The 22,500-nt window shown below is 35.9% G+C and overlaps 1 protein-coding gene across 1 annotated transcript in view; it reads left to right on the forward strand.

Annotated features, from left to right (window-relative positions):
* Window positions 1-22,500, forward strand: part of FOXP2 (forkhead box P2) — a 409,032-nt gene that overhangs the window by 379,750 nt on the left and 6,782 nt on the right. The window contains exons 18-19 of the mRNA XM_027682191.1: window positions 898-967; window positions 1,793-1,956. Coding sequence (XP_027537992.1) covers window positions 898-967; window positions 1,793-1,956 — 234 coding nt within the window. The remainder of the gene's footprint in view (window positions 1-897; window positions 968-1,792; window positions 1,957-22,500) is intronic.

Below are 22,500 nucleotides of genomic sequence, written 5' to 3' on the forward strand. Positions count from 1 at the left end.
TCATTTTGGAATATAGGTATCATACACTACAGTACTGACCTCAAAAATATCTTCTTGATGAGGGTAGTATTCATGAGAAGCCTTCACAGGAGGACCTTTGGCATGCTTACTGCCCTACTTTCAAATTAATCCCATGTCAGTGTGACTGATTCTGTGGATGCTTTTTATTCCTTGAGAGTATATAATTAGTTTTGATAAAACCATTCAGATAAAACCAAAGGTGCAGAGACAAGAGCTAGAGGTTTTTCTTTGCAGGAAGGTATTCTATTTCTGTAATGCATCTGTTTGTAGACAGTGGCCTAGCTGACCTCTGGAGTCATCCTCTGCACTAATTTTATTGAAAATATACGGTGAGCTAGCATATAGTATTTAATCTGATTTAAATATGGTATGTTTGATTTGCTGGAAACTAATTAATCTACTGTATTGTTCATTTACAGTTATTTATACTTTATTGTACCCTCATATTTTCTTGGTAGGGAAAAGTAAGATCTTTTTTATTTGATACCTTTGTGTAGTTATATGGAATGTATACAACTGTGTACGCATGTTAGTTCAGAAAACTAAAAAAAATGATGCAGCAAGGGTGGCAGAGGCAGGTGTTGTACAAAGTTTAAAGCTATTTCTGTTAAATTCTTTCAGTGAGATCAGAACCTTTATGAGTCACAATGGCCCTGCTGTCAGAGCAAATTTCCACGTGGGCCTAATTATAAGAATACTTTTGCTTTTCTGATGCAAGTAAATCAATGTGTTCTAGTGGGTTGAGCCCCTTCACCCCCAACTTCATTTTTGCTGTCTAAACTCTGGTCATCTGAGCTGACAAACCCACCCATTAACCCAGTGAGCCACCCAGGATGTCTGCCTGTTTTTAAACTTTGAAAAATCATTTATTTTCAGAAGCCCAACATTAGTGAAAAACATACCCACCAGCTTAGGCTATGGAGCAGCTCTTAATGCAAGCTTGCAGGTAAAAAATACTAAATTATTCTTTCTTTGCTAACAGTAAATATGTGTGACATATTTAATTTCTGCTTATACTTTGGTATAGAGTTACCTATTTTTATGTTTATGTGGACTTGATGGTCATTCTAAATAGTTGGGTTTATCATCCGAGTAAGTTGTATTACCTAGCACTGCAAGTACTAGTTCTTATTCATTCTACTTTTGATGTGAAGAAGCAAGAAGGACACCCTGTGGCAAAATCTGGAACACTCAGTTTTGCTGCAAATGTTAGATTGATAGAAGCTTTTGCAAATGCATGTGGATATGCATTAATATTTATCCAAGCTGTCATAAATGATTTCACATCATAGTGTTGGGAACATGGTGCTCATGGCAAAAACTTTAAAGTTTAATTATAATATATAATTTTTATGCAGAAGAGGCAAATGTCAGGACTTTTTTATTTTGAGGTAAGTTCTGGTCATTTTTTAAAGTATAGCAGCTGCCTGCATTATAAAGGAGCCATACATTGTGCGGAAGGGCAAAGGGGTTAAGTGTAATTCAGAGTCAAAAAATGATATAAAACTAGAAAATGCCATGAATATCAGAACATAGTTAAAAATGGAAAATAATGAAACCTAAGTAAGAGAAATGGCAAACCAGAAGTAGAAATGCTGTTATATTCAGAAGGTGAAAATAATTGGAAATGCACAAAATCCTTCTGACCACCTCTACAACTACTCAAAATGAGCTGCTCTGTGTATGTATATTTCTAAATGTTCATACATGTATGAGTGCTTTGTATATATATATGCAGTAATCATTTTGTTTTTACTCTTCATTTTGGTAGGCTGCACTGGCAGAGAGTAGTTTACCATTGCTTAGTAACCCAGGACTGATAAATAACGCATCCAGTGGCTTACTGCAGGCAGTCCACGAAGATCTCAATGGTTCACTGGATCACATTGACAGTAATGGAAATAGCAGTCCAGGCTGCTCTCCTCAGCCTCACATGTAAGTCCACTTAGCTTCCTTTCAAGAAAAAATGCCTTAGTCTAAGACACAATATTACTCAAAACTGCTTTGAAAGATGGTAAGTGAAATGTCTGGAGCTATATATTTGAAACTAAACATTTATATTAAAACATTTAAATAGATGTGTCTTCATTTACTTTGTAGTAAGATTGGTGTAAGTCTTTTTTTTGCCTTTTTTTTTTAAACCTCATCATCTTGCTTGCAAGCATTGAACATAATGATCTCTGTGGTCATTTTCACAGCCTGGTTTGTAAGGTGTAGTCAGAATGTTCACACTGGAATTAGTTGTAATTTTAACTATGAGTCTCTAAACCATTTATGAACTGTAGTAGAGATATTGCTCATTTATACAAACCATAAAATGCAAACTTTAACTGTTGCCCGCAGTTTACATAGAAGCCAGTAAAGTGTAACTTTTTGCCTGTCATATAAATCAGTGTAATTACATATTCAAGTTTAATTACTGGTGCGTCTGTATTGGCAAGGTTTATATGTTATATTTTATGCAAGACTACGATTCCTATTAATATTTAGCAGCTAACTATATCATTAATTACTCTAAAATCTTTCCCCTACCATCTTTTTAATGGAGCTGAGAGAGTGGAAGTATTAAAAATTGATGTATTGTGGATTTCAGAAATGTGTCTGAAGCTTTAGAAATGCCTGGCCTTAATCAGTGGTGTCAAACATGGCAGTTTCTTGTTTACTAAATAGTAAAACATGTATCTTGGAGGTATTGTTTCCTAGGTTATTTATATAATAATTAGCAGTGTGATATCTAAGTAGACTTAGTTTTAAGTGTACTGTAGAATGATTTTTAATGTGTATCTATAATTATGGTATCTCTCCCTTTTTTTTTTAATGTTTAAAAAAGCTGATTTCATTTGCTTTTTTTCATTCCATTTTCTCTTTCACATTTTAAATGCTGATTTTAATTTCTAGAGTGGGATATTTAACAGTAACAGTAATTTAGAACAGACTCCCTTTTTGCTTATGCTCTGGTGTGCGAACAATCCATTTTGATCTGACCATTTTTTAGGGGAAATATTTTACCAATTTTTTCTTCTTTTGTTTGGTATGTTAATATATCTGTGCTCACACAGAAGTGTTTATTGTCATGCATTTAATTGTTTTATTGTACATTTGTTCTACTTGCCTTTGAAAATAATACACTGTGAACATTCATGTATTTTATCAGGTTCCAAACCATTACTTTTTCAAAATGGAAAAATTTGTCTTTTGGAAGTGTCTTTAGATGTATTAAATAATACAAAAGAAGTAATAAAACTTGAAGTAGAAAGAACATGAATATATGCTCCTGAGAGTAACACTACTTTAAAACAAGTAAAGTGAGCAATCAGACAAAAGTTTTTATATCCCATGCTCTATGCTATCAACCATGCAGTGGGTAGCTTGAGGCCTTTTACTTTTAGCGGTTCTCCTGAGTATGCTAATGCTCTCTTCCTGTATAAAATGCCAAGACAATAAAACTTTAAAGAGCAAACAAGAGTTAGATCATGTGTGTTAAAAACAGCTACTTTACAGAAAAGAATGACACTTGCTATTAAAGTTGTTTTGTAAGTGTTTGGCAGATCTGTTTACATATCTTATGTACCGTCTGCCATTCTGCTGGATAAACTGAGATGTCTGTGCATATGATTATGTAGATATGACTGCACTGATAGCTGTGTTTACAGCTAAAATACTGCATATTGTAGCAGTTCTTGCCTATAAAAAAGGCAAATACACGGAGTTACACCGTAACTCAAGATTCAGCCTTCCTCTTTATTTTTACGATATGCCATTTGTCAAAAGATGTAGTTTCAGGACTTACTGTGGTGACTTTTCTGAAACTTGTAAGGACGTGTTGCTCAGTTCTTGATAGATTGAAGCAACAGTAAATGCCCTGAGATACCACTGGAGAAAGAGCCCATGCTCATTCATCCCTTATACCAAACAGTGCACGATCACTGAGCTTCTGTGAGACTATGAGCTGTTAGGCAAAAGATACAGGCTATGACTAGGTACCTGCTCACTTGTGACATTTTTGCCTTTTCTTTGCTAAGGCAAAAAGGGAATGAATGCAATCTGCAAGGAAAAGTCAAGGAAGGGAGAGGTCTGTGTGGGAGACAGAGGACCTAGGAAGAAAAGAGGCCTCTTCCTTGCCTGTGTGACCACATTGGTCAGGGCTCCTCATTTTTATTAAAGAGCATTACTTGAGAAAATGACAATATAGGGAGAGCAAGACGAAGGTAAAATATGGCAAACAATGAAGACACAAATTTTGCATTACCTACACAGTTTACATAATATCATTTTTTTAAAATGAAAAATAGTTAATAAACTAGTAAAAAAAATGGATTTTACTGACACAGGCACCAACTTACTTTTAGTCTCCTGAGAAGGTTCATCCAGGAAGTCTGGATGTTTCTCCCCTAGAGAAATGTTCTGGTTGCGTGATAATTGCTGTACTCACCTATGAATTTGGGGGCTCTATTAATCTCCAAGTAGATTAAACCTCCATCTCCTGATTCTCAGGAGGCTGTACTAGCCATGACACCAGGTATATGCTCAGCAATTACGTTGCCTGCCATCTTGTAGCTGGCACACGCCAGGAACAATGGAGCATGGTATTAGAGAAAGAAGCAAGAGGTTATGCACAATTTAGAGATCACAGCATTCATCTGGGAAGGTGCAGAATTTGGATTCTAGACAAGCTTTCACGGCAAGATATTTGTTTAGTACTAGAGCATTGGCAGGAAATGTGAGAAGAGTCACAGTGACAGTGTCAAAGCCAAGCACGTCAGTTAAGCATTAGGTCGTTAAAGTTGTACTGAATATTGTTTTATCAGATAAATGTACGATAGCAAAATTTTCCTATTTTGAGATGTTCATACTGATGTTTTTAGCATAAATGCATCTTTTTATAAACATAATGAATATTGTGTGTGCGTGCAGAAGTCAGTATTTCCATGCTTGAGAATGGGAACATTATCAGAAACGTTGATTTCTGTTACTGTGGTACCTTAGCTACTGAGTGTCAGAGAGTGGGGAAATTATTCCAGTCTTTGAATCTAGTACTTCACATCTGGTTTTTGAAACAGGATAGTAAGAGCAGTTAAATCATCAACTTACCCATCTGCGACCAGGTGTCTTAACAGGTGGGCAAATCAACTTGCTTAGACAATAGTTTCTGTTCATTGACTAAAGAAAGACAGTAGGTCTATAACTTCAAGTAACTGTATCACATTTAAGTGCTTGTTAAGTGCAGCGAGTTCCAGCCAGAGTATTTAGGGCACTTTAAAAGCTTTAAAATTTTGGCCTCGGGTAATGAAATATAATCCGCTCCATTTCTTATGCTTTTTGAACACTTAAAAATACTGCAGTAAGTTGTAGGTGATCAGGATAACCATGACCTGGTAGTTGGGGTAACTCTTGTATTAATAATTACATAAAGCATCTGAAATTTTATGCTGTGTGCCTTCCAGTTTCCTTTCTCTGTCTAATGAAAGATGATAATTCCATGATCAAGTATGCAGCATATCACTAGTGGGATCTTAAATCCTAGGTTTACTTTCTGTGTTTCAGCAGTATTAAATTCAAGTTCTGTCTTTGACTAATCTTCAAGTCCAATTCCTGGTATGTAGGCACTGAGTGCATCCTTGACATAAATCTTCACTGAGAAAATATGTTACTTATTGTGGGCATATATATTCTGTTCAAAATTCTAATTTCTTCTAAGATGAGTTGTCAACAGTCAGTGTCAGATAATTGTATATTTTAATTTAAGTCAATGCTTAAGACTGTTTCTTCCTTAATTTTTTCAGTATGGACTACTTCTCCAAAATTATTATGAGTTATAGCTGATAAGTAACAGGTTTCAAAGTGACAAATACAACCGAAGGTATTTTATACATAAAAATTCATTATTGATGTGAAATGAGTTGCTGCTAGTCTTGCATAACGATTGTACAATGATGTAGTTGGAAGTTCCACAGTACACACCTTTGGAGTATAAATGCAGACTTCTGAAGTAAAAAAAGAGAAACCACAAGCATCCAATCAATGCAATTAAAGCTGCATGGCTATGGAAAACTTTGGAAAAACTATTATTGTTCCTGAGGAAACAACAGCATTGAATAAGACATGATGCTTAGGAGCAATAAGTTCATGCATTAGTGATAATGCAACTTCTTTTTAATAGCATTTTTAACAACCTCTTTTTAACAACATAAGAAATATCATAGTCAGCATACTGCTGAAGAGTTTTGGAGGGATTTGAAAGTCAGTTCTTTCAGAACTAATAAATTCAGAATCTTAAATTAACAACAGGATCATAATGAAATCAACTTTTTGTTGTTACTTTTCCTGTCTCTATTATATATTTGAGAATTCTCACTCTTGGGGATGGCATATAAGGGATGGAAATCAAGTTCAACTGTTTTTCTGGTGTTTGTCTCTGCATTTGTACTAGACTGATCACACTCAAGTGATTATTGCAACTGGCACAGACCAGGGTGTTCTATCACCGGAACACTTAGTACATCATTTTTCCATGTGGTCATGGCAAATGCATCATGCAAAATGCCATTTTACTTCATTGTATAAACCTGGGTGGGAAAGGTAGCATTTTAATATGAAAAGGTCTCTGTAGCAGTCGAGGAAACAGACAAATTGGTCATGAGAAAACAAGAAAATTGTAGACTGAGAAAATGTAGTCTTGCCATAAGAAACAATGGGGTGATTATACCATATTGTTAAAACTCACTGCAGCTCATTTAATAAGGAGTGGGAGGATTTAGCAAAAGAGATAGGAAAAGCAGATATCCCTCTGCTGAGGTTTTGTGGAAGGGGGTTGTCATCATAGTTTTTTCTCTGCTCACTCTGTGAGAATGTAGAGAATTCTCACTCTGTGAGAATGCACTGAGGACAATGCAACTAATCTGATATTCTCAGTTGATTTACCTAAATAATCTAGTTCCTAACAGCAAATCCAGAATCCTGGAGTTAATAGATGTCATTTGGATTTATAGAATTTTAATTGTTTGTATTTTTAAAAAAGTACTGTGAAAACAAGAAATAATTTTTCAAATGACTTCTTAAAAGGAGAATTAATATGTCCTCATCTCCTCTGTGACTCTTTGTGTTCAGCTGTTGTAGTTCTGGACACTGTAAGACAGGAATTGTTTGAAGCCAAATGTCAAGATGCACACATATATCCCATGATCTTTAAAGCTGTTTCTAGAAAATTTTATGTTAGGCTGTTATGGGAAAGAATAACTTTTGTCCAAATGAATAAGAGTCAATCTGAAAAAAAAAAATAAGTTATATCCAGTGTAGTCCTTCGTCTTCAATTTTATGTGGAAAAAGTGAGTTCCAACCATCTGTGGTTTCAGTCACCTTTTCCTTTGTATTCTGCTGTCGTTCCCAACCTAATCCTTTAACTTTTCTCACTCTTGCCCTGACTGTATCCTTTCCCTCTGCAGTTCTATCTGCATAATCATCAAACTTGTTATTTTTTTCAAACTTTTTTATCTTTAAATTTTATTCCCAGAGGCAAATATGATTATTCTGCTCTAAGATCATTTACTTTTGAGGTGCTTCAGTTTGAAAGCATTCCATTGTCAGGTCGTTCCCATATCTGATTATTCCAGTCCCCCACTGTTAAGCTTTCACACCACTTACAGTAGGTTACCTATCATTCCAGTTTTAATCCCTTTCATTCCCTTGTTTCTTTAACTTCATAATGTTCCAATCCCCTGTCTTTCCTTCTTTCCTTTTTTTTTTTTTTTTATCGTTTCATTGTCCCATTTCATGATCTCTTTGCATTTACCTTGGAGGCTTGTTCTAGGGGACTGCTATGATCCAAGTCTCTTGCTCATTGTATAAGACTTGACATAGTCTATAAGAAAATAAACTTGTAAAACACATCAATTAACAGGGATGTAACAAGCATTGTTAAATAGGTGAGAAGCATGTAATTGAGCGGATAAATGTGGTAGCAATTGCAGTATTTTAGGTATCCTTGTTCATCAAAACTGTTTCACCTAATCACATGATATTTTAATGCCTGTATAATTTAATTTCACACATTTTTATTCATAAATCTAACATGAAGATAATGGGCAAAGAGACTTTGGGACAACAATTGACTTTTATTTTTATGTGGAAAGAGGAACATCTAGGAAATGGGATCTTAAAGCTTATATCTTTTGTCTGAGCATATTCCCATTGAAAAAAGTTCTATTGTGATAATACACAGTGAAAAAATTTTGACTTTTGTACAGAGCTACTCACATGTGGACACTAATGGAAAAATAAGCAATGATGTTTTGATTAATAATATTTTTCACCATTCCCATTGACACAACTTTTCACTTGAATGTTTTCCTAAATATTTATCTTATCCTTTTTTTAAATTTTATTTTATATTACTCTACTTTCCAGTCTGTTTGTCTTCTACATTTTGCTTCTGTTCATCAGTTTTCTTCCAACACTGATGGTCCAGTCCTCTATCATTTCCTCTTTTGCTTCTTAAATGTTACATTTCTTACTTTTGATCAGAAGTTGCCATTTCTTTCTTACATTATTCCAGCCCTAACTGTTGCACTTCTAGAATACATTCCCAATGCCCTTAAAAAGATTACTCCAGAGATACAGCACCTTCAGCTGAAAAGAGTCAGATCCCCATAGCACAACGTGTAAAAGTTGTTAGACTCCTGTGGGGTTTCACAGAACCTTTTTGGAAGCTGTCTTGCTGAAAACTTTGTGGTACTGCTGTCATGAACTCTCAGTGTATGGACAATATACTTATGCTTTTCACATTTTTCAGTATAAGAAAAGGCAGCATCTTAAATATCATTGCAGATGTTAAAAATGTGTTTGAAGTTGCACAACTAAATCTCCCTGCAATGTGGTTGTGTAACTCTTAAAATTAGTTCATAAGAGATTCCTGTCTTTGTGCAATGCAAAACTGAGATGACAGTGCAATTAACAATGTATTTCTAAAACTGCACAGACAGTTACAAATTTTATCCGCTCTTGATGATTGCATTTGTTTTTTTAGTAACTGTAATGTTATAAGCCAAAATTTTTGAAAGTGGACTTTCTAGATATCTTTTTCTAAATACACATGTCCAAAATGTGTCTTTACATTTATTTATAAGATAAAAAGTCAAATAAAAACATACAATTATATCCAATTGCTAATGCTTATACCAGTAGCTTAAATTATGACCTGTAAATCCAAGCAAACATTTATTGAAAAATATAGGACATCATGCTGAGAAATTAGTTTTTGTCAACTGTTTAGTCTTTAGAATTTGTAGAAAAATAGGCACTTTACACATTTTACAAGACTAAAAATTCCAATGCACTATTTTTTTTAAGGACCTGAGAGAAAGTCTTCACCTCAGTGTGAAACCCCATTTGTAGGTTACATTGAAGTTACCAAATTTCCAGATGACTGAAGACGTGATTATACTTGGTAAAGTCCATATACAGAAACAACATTCACAATCTTGTGGCAAAATGTAGTTGCATCCATCAGCAGCCTTTGATTTAGAACAGTGCTGTGAATGCCTGTAGTACAGACCCTCGTAGTTTCTGTTAGAGTTATAACTGCAAGTATTCTGGTGGTTTTCTCTAACTAAGAAACAATATTAAAAATGTATTAAATAGGCTGAACATATCCTGTAGTCTTCCTCCTTTACCTAGACTTTACCAAGTTCATTTGTTCCACTGTACCATTAATGAAGGTTTAATGATGTTGCAGAATCTTTGTATGATCATGGCTACTCACTAATGCTCCTCAAAGACTTTTCTATAAGCTTCTGATTGAGATAGATCAGGGGATGTGTTTATTTGATGCAGTATTATACTGTCATAGTAGTAGTCTAGGTAATTAGGGACTTCCCCCCAACTTGATTTCAATTTTTCTTCGTGTTTCCCCTCATTTTCTTCATTCCTTGCAAATTTGGCATTATCAGACATCATAGACAAAAAAATACTTTGAGCTTTTACCTCTTCTTCTTTTGATACTGTCTTTCACAGTATCCTTCTGAGCAAAATGTCCAGCACACAGCTGAATAACTGTGCTACATGATGGATGAGCAATTGGCTCACAGGTCAGGTGTAAAGGATAATAATGAATGGGGTAACGTCAGACTGGTGACCTGTCACTAGTGGGATTCTGCAGGGCTTCATCCTCGGTCCAGTTCTTTTTGACATCTTCATTGACAGCCTGGATGCAGGACTAGAAGGAATACCACATAAGTTTGCCGATGACACTAAACTGGGAGGAGCTGTCAACTCCCCCAGGGGCAGAGAGACCTTGACAAGAGACGTCGACAAATTAGAGAAATGGGCAATCACCAACCATATGAAGCCGAACAAGGGCAAGTGCTGGATTCTGCACCTGAGACAGGGCAACCCTGGTTGTGTGTATAGGCTGGGGAATGAAAAAGCTGGAGAGCAGAGCTATGGAAAGGGACCTGCAGGTCCTGGTTGATGGCAAGTTGAATATGAGTCAGCAGTGCCAGTGCAGTGTCAGCAGCAGCCAGGAGGGCCAACCATGTCCTGGGGGGCATCAGGCAAAGCATCACCAGCTGGTCGAGAAAGGCGATTGTCCCATCCTGCTCTGCACTGGGGCGGCCTCACCTTGAATATTGTTTGCAGTTTTGGGCACCACAATATAAAACCACATTGAGCCATTAGAGAACATCTGAAGGAGGACCACAAGAATTGCGAAGGGTCTGGAAGGGAAGCAGGAGGAGCAGCTGAGGAGAGGAGACAGGGTCATCATGGTCTTCAACATCCTCACGAGGGGAAGCAGAGGGGCAGGTACCGATCTCTTCACTCTCATGACCAATGACGGGACTCAAGGAAACAGCGTAAAGTTGAGTCAGGGGAGGTTTAGGTTGGATATTAAAAAAAGGTTCTTCACCCAGAGGGTGGTTGGATACTGGAACAGGCTCCCCAGGGAAGTGGTCACAGCACCAAGGCTGACAGAGTTCAAGAAGCATTTGGACAGTATTCTCAGGCACATGGTGTGACTCTTGGGGATGGTCCTGTGCAGGGCAAAGGGTTGGACTCAATGATCCTGATAGGTCCCTTCCAACTCAGCATATTCTGTGATTCTATGATCACGTCAAGTCCTAGCTTTTAAACATTAAAAAATAAAATAAAAGATGAAAGTGCCAAGAAATTTAGCATATGGAAAGCAAATACTTCGGTAGCATCCTGCTGAAAATTTTGAAACCTACCATCAAGCATATCAATCAACATTTTCAGTGAACTGTTCCAGAAGATGTTCCATGCCTAGGTGTAAGTGTAATGCTATTTAATTCTTGTTGCTGCATTATAGCAAAATATTTAGGTGTCACTGTGCAGAAATGTTGATTATTAGCTTGTAAAACTCACAAAAATGTGCTGGAATTGTTAGTCAAAAGATATTTTTTCAACCTTTTTGTCCCATATTAGCTGTCTGATCAGCTATGTTTCCTAAGAGTTTTATTGATGTAGAAGTTTTCAACAGAAATAGAAAAACAATTTTATGTACCATGTATTTATATTAAAATATACAAAGGCCACACATAACACAGTCCAAATTCTCCCTCAGCTTTTCCTGGATCATTGGATAGCTTTCCAGATTTTACATAGAGAATATTTGTCCGCTCTAAACCACAAATAACATTGAGATACTTAGTTGTTGCTGATAAGTTTTTGTGTAACTAGTACAATTTTTAAAACTTCCCAACCATTAGACACTATATAGCACACCGGACCCACAGCCTCTTGTCGTGAACTTGGTTGTTTGTGGGCTTGTCTTTTTCTGTGGTTCTTCAACAACCCCAAAAATATTCACACTCAAATCTCTAGCACTTTCTCGTTTTCCTTTGAATTTTTGCCTTAAAAACTTCTGTGCTCTTTCTCCCTAATCCTTTTCTTTGTTTAGCATGTTAACTTTTGACATTTGAACTAGATGCAGTTGACGGTTTGAAAGACTTTAGAGGCCTGTGCCCTAAGCTAATTTCTAGTCAAGTTTCTACTTTTTTGTGGTTCTATCACAGAGAAAATACATTTATTTAGACACCAAAGGGAGCAAGACAATGTCAAGGATGGGAATTCTAGTAAGAGTTACTAGAATCAGAAAATCTGTATTAATGTCATCTTCTTAATCAGAACTTGGTTCTTAAAAATTTTGATCCCATAAGAAGGGCTAATTGTAGGTGAGTTTTAAGCCTCATTTGATATTTAAAGAAAGTGTATTTTTAATATGCCAGTTTTTTAGAAAGATAATTTCTTTATGTTCAAAATTTCATCTCTTTAATAAGTGGTATTAACATTTGTAGCTGGTAATATATAAGTGTAAATAGGATACCCCTATTTATAGTCTTGGCTTTTTCTTGCCAAATTAAAAAAGAATAATAATTAAAAAAGAACCACAAACAACAGACAAAACACCAAGATCTGGTCAATTTAACTATCAGTTTCATAATATATATAAAAAAAATCTATGTGTTTCCATTGCCCATTTTTAATGAAGAATTTTTGGGTTTTGGTCAAAGCAAAATGAAATCATCAGATTGTCAAAAAAAAAAACTGTCAATCTGATACGGCAGGAGGCAACAAACACCATCTCCAGCCACTTCAGGATCAAATGTATTGGTATATTTTGTAGATAAGCAGCATGAAGTCATCCCTGAGTTGGGAAGTGCCTATGCTACAGAAATGAAAAAGTAAAGGTTGCTACTAGTGTCCATGAATTAATGGCTGTCTGGCTTCTGCAATATGAAGGTCAATATGTGTTAAACATTTTTCCTGTAGAGTAATGGTAGATAGCATCTTGGAATTATTGAATACTTAATGGTTTTAGTACTATTTAAATATATAGTGTTTTTTAAAAACGCAATTCATTAACTGTATAACTTACAGAGGATTTTAAAAACTTCTTTTGCAGTAGCACTATGCCTCTTTATTTTACAAAAAATTGTAGTGTGATAACTGTAATGATAAAATGATCATAGATATGCCATATTAATTATGTGTAAGGTGAAGGTGAACATTTGCTTTTTTCCTATATTTTCCTTGTTTCCATATTTCTATTGTATCACTTTTACTCATATCTCCAGGCCTCTACTCCTCTTGCATTGACTTCAGAGGCAGATAAATTAAATCAGTGCAAAGTACTCCTACCATTTGTCATTTCCTCCTACAAATATGTTTACCATGCCATAGGTCACTTCTGTTGTTCTTTCCTGGATACTCCTATATTGTTTTTGAGATGAGTAAGTACTAGGTAAAAGGTAGCCAAGTACATTGAACATACTAGTTGAGGCGAGGGCCTACTTATAAATACATAAACATGCTCTATATTATTGTAACTATCATTATTCTCTCCTAGTTAGTCTAACATACTGGGTCTTGACTTCTTAAGCAGAGGCAACGCTGAAGGATTCATAATAATATATTTCCCAAGTGGTTACAGTAGATGGATGAATATGGGTAGTTTATTGTCTTCTTTTATTTGTCAACAGTAAATTGATTTGCCATTTGTCAACTTTGGGTTTTTTTCACAGTTAACTTTACATATAACTAATCTAAATATATTGTGTTGTTATTTCTATTTATATCTTCAGGTTTATTCATAATTATGTTCAAAATAGAAATCCAATGTACAATCTTAGACAATTCTTGCTGTTAGCCTACCTCTATGTTGTGAAATAATCTTGTGTTCTTCCTTCATCTAACTAGTTTTAATACTGGCAAATCTTTATGTCTACTTTTAGTATGAGTTGGATTTTTTAAAGTTTCTCACAGGAATTTGCAAATTAAAATAGATTATCAGCTCTCCTTGTTTACTACAGTATTACTCTCAGATGCCTCATGGAGCAAGTAAAATTATCGGTCTTACTTGCTATTTCACCTCATTCATCTAGTAGAAAAATATGTGATTCACTATATATTTCACCTTTGGTTATTCTTCCTTTTCCCCAAGCTTTCTGTCAGATGCCTTACATATTTTACTTACATCTTCTGCTGTGAATAAACTTCACAAGTGAAATCATGGCCCTAAGGAAGTCAAGGGGAATTTTACCATAGACTTAAATTAGATCTAAAATTTTTTCATTGATCTTTGAAAATTTGTACAATCTCAGTAGTCTACAATATTAGCTACAACATTAGCAAAATCACTGATGTTGAAATCTGGAACAGTTTTATCCATGCAAATACAAGCAAGAAATATTTTCTCAGTTGTGTCAGGACTAATTGGATATGACCTGCTAACAAATAAGTTTGTAAGAGTTTTTTAAAAAGGTTTGGGTTTTCTTTTTCCTGCTAATATAAGTGTAATGTCTTAAATATTTTCTGCTATCTGTATTCCCCTAAAACACACAAGGTACAGATAAAATCGCCCCTTTTTCCTTTTTTTTTTCTTTTTCCTTTTTTTTTTGCATTTAACTGCCTTCTTAATACTTTGTACCTCCTTTCCAGACACCCTATGTAGCTTGTGGTGTATTCTTCCCTTCAAAATAGCGCCATGTGTTCACTTGGTTCAGATTTTCAGGTAACAATGAGTATCTTCCTGCTGTCCCCCTCCCTTCTGATATTAGTGATACATAGGCACTTATACAGAGTAGCTTTCCTCTGACATGTTTGTGCTAGATCATCACATCTAGTTATTAATAGTTGTTGACTTTTACTCTGGTCTTCCATTTGCAATAGCCAGGTATTCTCTGATTTCTCCTGGGACATAAGAATATTCTGGTTAACATCTTAACTGATATTTTGTAGGATGGACTTCTTTCTCATTAGGTTTGCAGTTGGTATCAAGTTAGGGGAACAGTCAATATGCATAAGGGTAAGACAGCACTTCAGAAGACCTGTATGGTCTGAAGGACTGGGCCAAGAGGAACTTTATGGAATGCCATGCCCTGCACTGAGGAAGGAAGATCCCCTTCTGTTTCCAGTTTTTAGCACCTCAGATTTAAAAATTACAGCAGTAAACTGGAGTTAGTTCAGCAAAAGTCTACCCAAATGGTCAGAAGCAGAAGCAATTGTCATCTGAGGAGAGGCTGAGAGAGCAGAACTTGATCAGCCTGGAGAAGAGGCAACTTTGAGGGGACCTGACCCCAGTACCTATAGGGAGATTAGGAAGAAGATGGAACCAGGCTCTTCACTGAGTGGTGCAATGAGACAGTGGGCATAAGTTAAAATGAGGGGTTTGGGTTGGATATAAAGAGTATTCTTTCCTCACGAGGACAGTTAGGCAATGAGCGAGGCTGTTGCCAAGGAAGCTGTATAGTCTATGTCCTTGGAGGTTTTCTCAACGTGACTGGATAAAATCCTGAACAACCTGGTCTGACCTTCTAGCTGTGCCTTTTTTAGGAAGCTGGTTCATGTAGAGATCTTCTGAGGCCCCTCTGACCTGAATTATCCAGTGATCCTAGCATATGTTTTCTTAGAAACAGAACCATGAGAGAATGAGCAGAAGCAACTTAGAGAAGAAGCAACTTAGCATTTTAGCAACCAAGCTTAAGGAGAAAGGTGCTCTGGAGTTTGTTTTACACATACCAGTGAAGTCATATCAGATGCTCACAGAAGGGATGGATCTTACAAACAGCAATAGCTGAGTTTACATCTTTTAAATGTATCACAAAAGAAAAGTTGTGTTTGCAAGACCAGTTTTGTGCAGTTGGTAATGATGAAGGTTGTGATTATCATTATTTTTCTTCTCCCCACCCTGAGGGACTTGCCTCCCTTTTATCCTAGAGTAATTGAAGAGAAGGCACAAAGAACACTAGCTTCTTCTACACTGTCTGATAACATTTTATCAACAGATACTATAAATAGGAAAGCAAGTCTAGTTTAGAGGTTGTAAAAGCAATAATAGACTTACGCAAACTCATTTGTACTTGTTCCTACACCTTACTTGATGCACCAGAGGCATTTTGTGACCATTGATCATTAATTCCATCTTATGCCATCTCCTCTAGCGATGAACTAAAGAAGACAAACTTTAGTGGCCTAATTAATTATTCCTATGCACTTTTACCTCCTGTCAGCATCTTCAATGGTGCCTGCCAGCTAGGCCTGTTGCCTCAGCTTTCCACTGCCAAGTCAGTGCAGCTCCCAGCTCCACCATGGTAGACTTGAAATCCTTGGTGATAGATGATAGATATGAAGATCAGTATATTTCAAATGTAATTTTTGTGCTTCAGTGTTGCGTTTGAGAGAAGAAAATGTTATTATTTCCTTCTTTTTTTTTTTCCTCAAAATGGCTCTTGGAGGGCTCAGGGTAGAAGAGTGTAATTTGGAAGTGGCAGATTGACAAAGTATAACCATAAACAAAGCCCACTGAGGAGCACTGTTTCTATAGGAATTTTGTGTCCAGTTTTATTCCACCAGGATGTTATAGCTTTGCTCTCTCAGGGAAATGAGGTAGCACACCCTCAGCTGCCTGACAAGGATACGTGACAACAGGACCTTCCTCCCCTTCTTGTTTGAAGCTGGAGATGTGCATATAGGCATTATTTTATCTAAAACTAATGCTACTTGCCACGGTCCGAAAGGGGGGAGAGGAATGGGACTGTGACACAGCACGGACAAGTCCAGAGTCAAGGCAGAGATGCAAATGGAATGCTTTATTGAAGTGTGCAGGGGTTTTTATGAGTTCAGGCGGGGAAAGGGCTAGAACATGGGGTGGAGCATGAGACAGACAAACGGGGGAACAAATCGGGGTAGGGACACAGGCAAAGGGGGAGGAACGTGGGAGGAACCGGGGAAGGAAAGGGCGAATGGTAGCTGTCTCCTCTCTGCAGTTTCTCAGCTAATCAGAGGGAGGAGCGGGGAAGCAGGGAGCAGGCAAAACTCGTGGCAAGCCAGGCATGCCCGGACTGGGCACTGTGTAGTGTGGATATAATGCAATACACATATCTGAAACCACATAATAACGGTAAAGTCCATATAATAACTGTAAAGTCCATATAATAAAGTCCTGTCAATTGCTGTATATCTTTCTCCACGCCTGGAACCATTCCCATCCTGAATCTTGCTCCTTCACAGCTACGTCTTCGGCATTTCAATATATGTGATAAACACATGGAGGAGGTGTTTCCTCATCTTCAAGGAGAAATAATAATGGATTCCAGGACAGTTTTGGCATTACTGAATTTGTATTTAATTACTCATCTAATATTCTTTTTTCCCTTTCTCAATATTTGGATTAGTATCTCCCTAAGTGGTTGTACATATTCATATCAATAAACAGTTCACTTCTACTTAAGAAAAATAATAAACTTTTTATAATAGTGTGAAATTGTAGAAAGACAAAGTAATAGAATTAGACAACATAAAAATGCTGTAGGATTTGAGGATTTGTCTCCATTTGCCTACCAAAGCATAAATATAAAAATTCTTCATCTGTAATCGTGGAATGGAAAAGAGAGCTTTTCTTTTTAAACTGCTGTAGGACATTCTACAGATCTATAGCTATACTGGTAAGATGTGATACAGTGATTCTTGAGGAAATACTGGTTCAGGTCTATGAGGGAAAAAAAGTCAGACAGCAATAGAAGTTGTACATAATATATTTCAACAAGTTAAACTTGGAATATACTTGATGTTAACACAGGGAATTCTTTAGAAAGCCAAGATGCTTCAAATAAAAATAAATATTTAAATTGCTCTTTAAATACAAAAATATAAAAATGTACAGAAATAATTAGATTTGCCACAGTATTCTTTGAGCTTAGTAGCTCACCTTGTTGACTTGGACACAAATATTTTCAAACTTCCACAGTTTGAAGAATTCTGTAGCTGTGGATCTTCTCTCAGCATATGCGTGGAACACTTTGTGTAGCTGAATCAAAGTTGCATTTGCAGTGCAGGCTGCCTACAGCATAAAAGAATTGAAGTCAGTGTGAGCAATAAGCAAAAATGTACTAAAAAATGCAGTTGTTTGATATTAAAAGCTCCACTGAAAATGTGTTACACACATATAGCATGTTCTGATTTGTTCTTTTCATATACTGAAGTACAGTCACTGTAATGAAGTAAAGATAGTGAATAAATAGTGCAGTTAGAGGAATATCTGCAGACTAACCAACTGGTTGTGAAGATCTAATGTTTGTGGGCTTAAGGCTGTCTACAGAATTGTGAGGAAGAATGGGTTAAACTGAACATAATTTGGTTTGGGAAATAGTTAAAGTTTCTTTGGAGCTACCTAATTGTTTGGAGGGTTTTTTACCTTTTAAAAATCTTTATTACTTTAACATGCAAACATAATCTTAAAAGAAAATCAATGTAGGCTGCCATACCACATATGGCTTAGAAATTATTCAGTCCCAAATATTCCCCTGGGAAAACTTTCTTCATCCAAGTTTTAGAAAATTCATCATCTTTATACTCTTCTACAGGAAGCCACTAGGAAAGCTAGTGAGCCAATAGTATCAGAATTGAAGTCTCATAGAAAATAAGCTTGGGAGGGACTTCAAGACATGAGCTGATTTATTGCCCTTTGTGCCATTAAATACCGAAGCAAAAAACTCCCTAGTGTTACTAGATGCCTAAGTCACCACAGCAATACAAAATGCTTTCAGCTGCAACCCAGAAAAAAATTATTCTTTCATAATTACAGACTGGTTATTGCAACCCCTGAGAGGAATAAAAATGCTCTGAAAGAGCTTAAAAGATTTACATGATTTGTTGTAAACCATACGTTTGGCTACAAGGCTCACAGTAAGCACGTTGACCTAGGCAGCTTCTCTCTCTCAATGTCTACCACCTCTTCAATACAAAGCCAAGAGCAAAGTCTTTTCAGTGCCAGTCATTATATTGACTTAACTGCCTGAGAGACTCAATTTCTCTGCTGTGATGTCCCCCACCACTTTTTCTTAAATGATTTTAACAGAACATTAAAGATTTTGGGTGAATATGGGCAACAATGTTTAGAGGACCCAGATCTGAACTGTGGAATTTGTTCCTCTGAGAATCCTGGAGGGATTATATCCTGGAACTTTCCTGGCAGCTTTCAGAATTAAACACTGAACTGCTGGCACATTTTTCTTCTTCACATATACAAATAAGAAATTAACTAATTTTTTTTCCTTCTATAGAATTGCATGAAAGATATACGGGGAAACTTAAATTGTTAAAGCTCTTTTTTTGAAGAAGGGAAGGATCACTGTAGTAACTCAGTGCTGATGGTTATAAAAGGCATTGTCTGGCTTCACATTTTTTCCAAAGAAAAGTTGCATTTTCTATTCAAAGCTTGGAATGAGCACTATTTCTACTAACCAAATCTAAACCTTGTTTATTGTAATTATTTATATTTTGTTGTCCTGTGTTCTCACTGCTGTTTTGTTGGATTCAGTATCCCCTCACATTAAAGCTGATGTGATGTGAATCCACTGTAGAAAACATGCTATTCATAATTGAGAATATTGTATCAAGTATATTGTCTCCTTGTTGACAGCAGCTCAACTCAATTTAATTAAGAAATCATGTACTTGGTTATAGGATCTGGTTGTTTGCTTGTCAGGAACAGCATACATTCTAATGTTTAAAAGTTGAATGTAGCACTTGTTTTGTTGCTGTTGTCTAGATTTTAGCAGGATTTTAGTAGCTATTATACTAAACGTGTTTTCCCAAGGCAGGATCAGGCATATGCAAAACTCAGAAGACAAGTTCACCTTGTATCAGACGAATTATTGCAGGCTTTGAGAATTTGGCTTTGTCCCTAAATATTTGGAACCTACTTTATATATGCCTTTCTAGTATATATTTATCCCTCAGCTGCCTGTCCTATTATCTTTCTTTTTCCTTTAAAGCCTCAAAGCTCTTCTCCAACAGCCTACAGTCTTCATTAGTGTCCTGCAACTGTTACCTGTCTCCTGGCGGTTGTTTCAGTTAAATGTTACAAATTATGATTTCTTTAAGGATACAGTATGCAGTTGTAGTTTGCCAGTTATGGAAGTGAGAGAAAATTCTTCATGTAAAGCTGTAAAGCCTGTGGAAGAGTGAATGCTTGAGGCAGACACAGAGACAGAGGAACTTCATGTTCTGTGATCTGTGGGCAAAGAAGAAGTAATGTATTGAGATGAGAAGGCAGATCTGCAAGATATTAGAATCCTTCTTTTATATTAAAAACATCTCTCACAGAGAGTATTATTTTGAAAGTGCTGGGGTACAAGGAAAGTCTTCTTTATAATTGTAGATCCATCACTTGTAAAGAAGGCTATCCATGGAAATGAGGATGTTAATTTGTTTATATCTTTACCTAAAAGTACTTTGACATAATTTACCATAGCCATGTTTTATTTTTGCTGCTGCTGCATTCATCTCCTTGCTTCCTGTTTGTGACACTGCATTGTCAGTCTGTAGTTCATGTAGAGATGTAATTTGTCGACAGTTCTTCAAAGGAGACAGTCATTTTGATGAGGACATTTGGATGTCCTAATTGAACTTGCTAAGAGGTGTCTTCATCATCCCTTTATTATACCAAAGAGTTAGCAGTGACTGAACTTAATTCTCACAGATGTGTGTCTACTCCCAAGGATGATTTGGTAAAGGCCTACTAGGATGCGGACTCCAGGACTCCCTAAGCAACCTGACCCCATGCTTCACTTGTGCTAATTTTTTTACCTTTTAAAAGGTGAAACCCCTAGCATCTGACCTGTTGCTTTTTCTATAATCTAAGACATCCTTTTTTCAGCCTGTCATCAAATAACAGTTTTTTCTAAACCTCTGCCGGGATTTTCTCAAGCTGCCATTGGTTTGAAATCTCATCATCTTCACCAATGCACTTGCATTATCTCCCAATTTGTTGACATATATGAATTTAATAACCATGCTTTCTATTCTATCTTCTTTATCATTAATAAAACACTGACTAGTTCTGAACCCAGAATTGGTTCATCAAAGAACCATAATAAACTTTGTTAAAATAAAAATTCCAATTATATAGTAGATAAGAAAGTTTTGATCAGAAGTCAGAACTAGACTGTGACATGCTGTTAGGATTTGAGTAGCATAGATATTAATAAGAATCATGGAATGTATAAATATTTATTCAGAGTTTATGTTTAGGTACTCAACACTTCACATGGGAATTTGTTCTTAGCTCACTGCTCCTATTGTATAACAAAACAGTAGTGCAGAATTTTGCAAATAAACAAATTTAAATAATATATCTATCCATATATACACATCATATTAACATAAAAATACCAATCTGAATATTTTGCTTTTTCTTTGTAATAAACAGCTTGGAATATATCACACTATACTGAAAGTCTTCAAGATAAGAATATATTCAGTAATTTAAAAATTGGGTTCTCAAATCTTCTTTGGCTTATGGAAAAGAAAAAGCTTTTTAGTTTTCATACATATTCTGTATAGTTGCTTCCTCCTTAGAACGTACATAAGATACTATAATGGAAGATCCTTTACATCTCTAACTAACATGCCTCAACTTTGCCTTTCAACCTTTGATTTTGAAAACCCAACTCTAGAGAGAAATGTTAATTTCAGGAGCCAGTGTGCTATTCCTTGTGTTTACACTTCCTGAAAAAGCTACTTGTATGGCAGTGTTTTCTATGAACTTAGAAAGTTTTCTTAAGCTTTTGGCAGAAAAGCCTATGAAATTTATTTTTGCGTGGCCATCCGAACTGCTTGATTTTTAGTCTTGATTTACTGTTAATCTGGTAGAAAATATGGTTGACAAAAATGAAAATTCGGTATCCTGGTTAGTCTTTTAAGCTATTAATCCTTCTACAGATTTCTCATCAAAATAATCTTTCAACTGTCCTTGAAAAAAAGCGATCCTCAATGCTAAAAAATTACAACACAAGAGGACCTAATATCTTAATGTGTAGTGCATTTTTAATGGCTATTCATTATTATCCTCTCTGTTTGTACAGAGAGGCTGCACTCCCACCACAGAAGTGTAATTAAAACAACCTGGACACCACCCTGAAAGGAATTGAAATCTTTTGGAAAAAAGTTCTGTAGTCAGAATTTTTTAACCCAGACAATAATTCTTGGACAGTAATCTTTATTTTGTATTCTAGCTATAAGGAAGTCATGTCTTAGAACTGACTGCTAAATATTTGTTTAATGTATTTTGTATACCCTATTTGTGAGGTGCAATTTATATATACAGTGAGACTAGTCATGATGTTGCCTTATTTTATTTTGTAAATTAAGAGCTTTACTGCATTTATATCTCTTTCAACCAAAAAAAGAGTTAGAGAATCACAGAATATTATGATTTGGAACGGACCCACAAAGATCATCGAGTTCGCTCTTAAGTGAATGGCACATACAGGGGTTAAACCCACAACCTTGATATTATTGGCACCACAGTCTAACTAAATGAATTAATCTCAGTTGGTTTTTATACCTCATTTGCTATCTTTTTTTGTAAGTTCAATTAATTTATTTTTTTTAGTTTGTTCTTCAAGCAGAAAAAATTAAAGCTATTCTGCTTTAATTCAAGGTAAATTGTATGTATTTATGCAA

The sequence above is a fragment of the Neopelma chrysocephalum genome, unplaced genomic scaffold (genome assembly GCF_003984885.1).
Source record: "Neopelma chrysocephalum unplaced genomic scaffold, ASM398488v2 Primary Assembly neopelma1_62, whole genome shotgun sequence".
Lineage (NCBI taxonomy): Eukaryota > Metazoa > Chordata > Aves > Passeriformes > Pipridae > Neopelma > Neopelma chrysocephalum.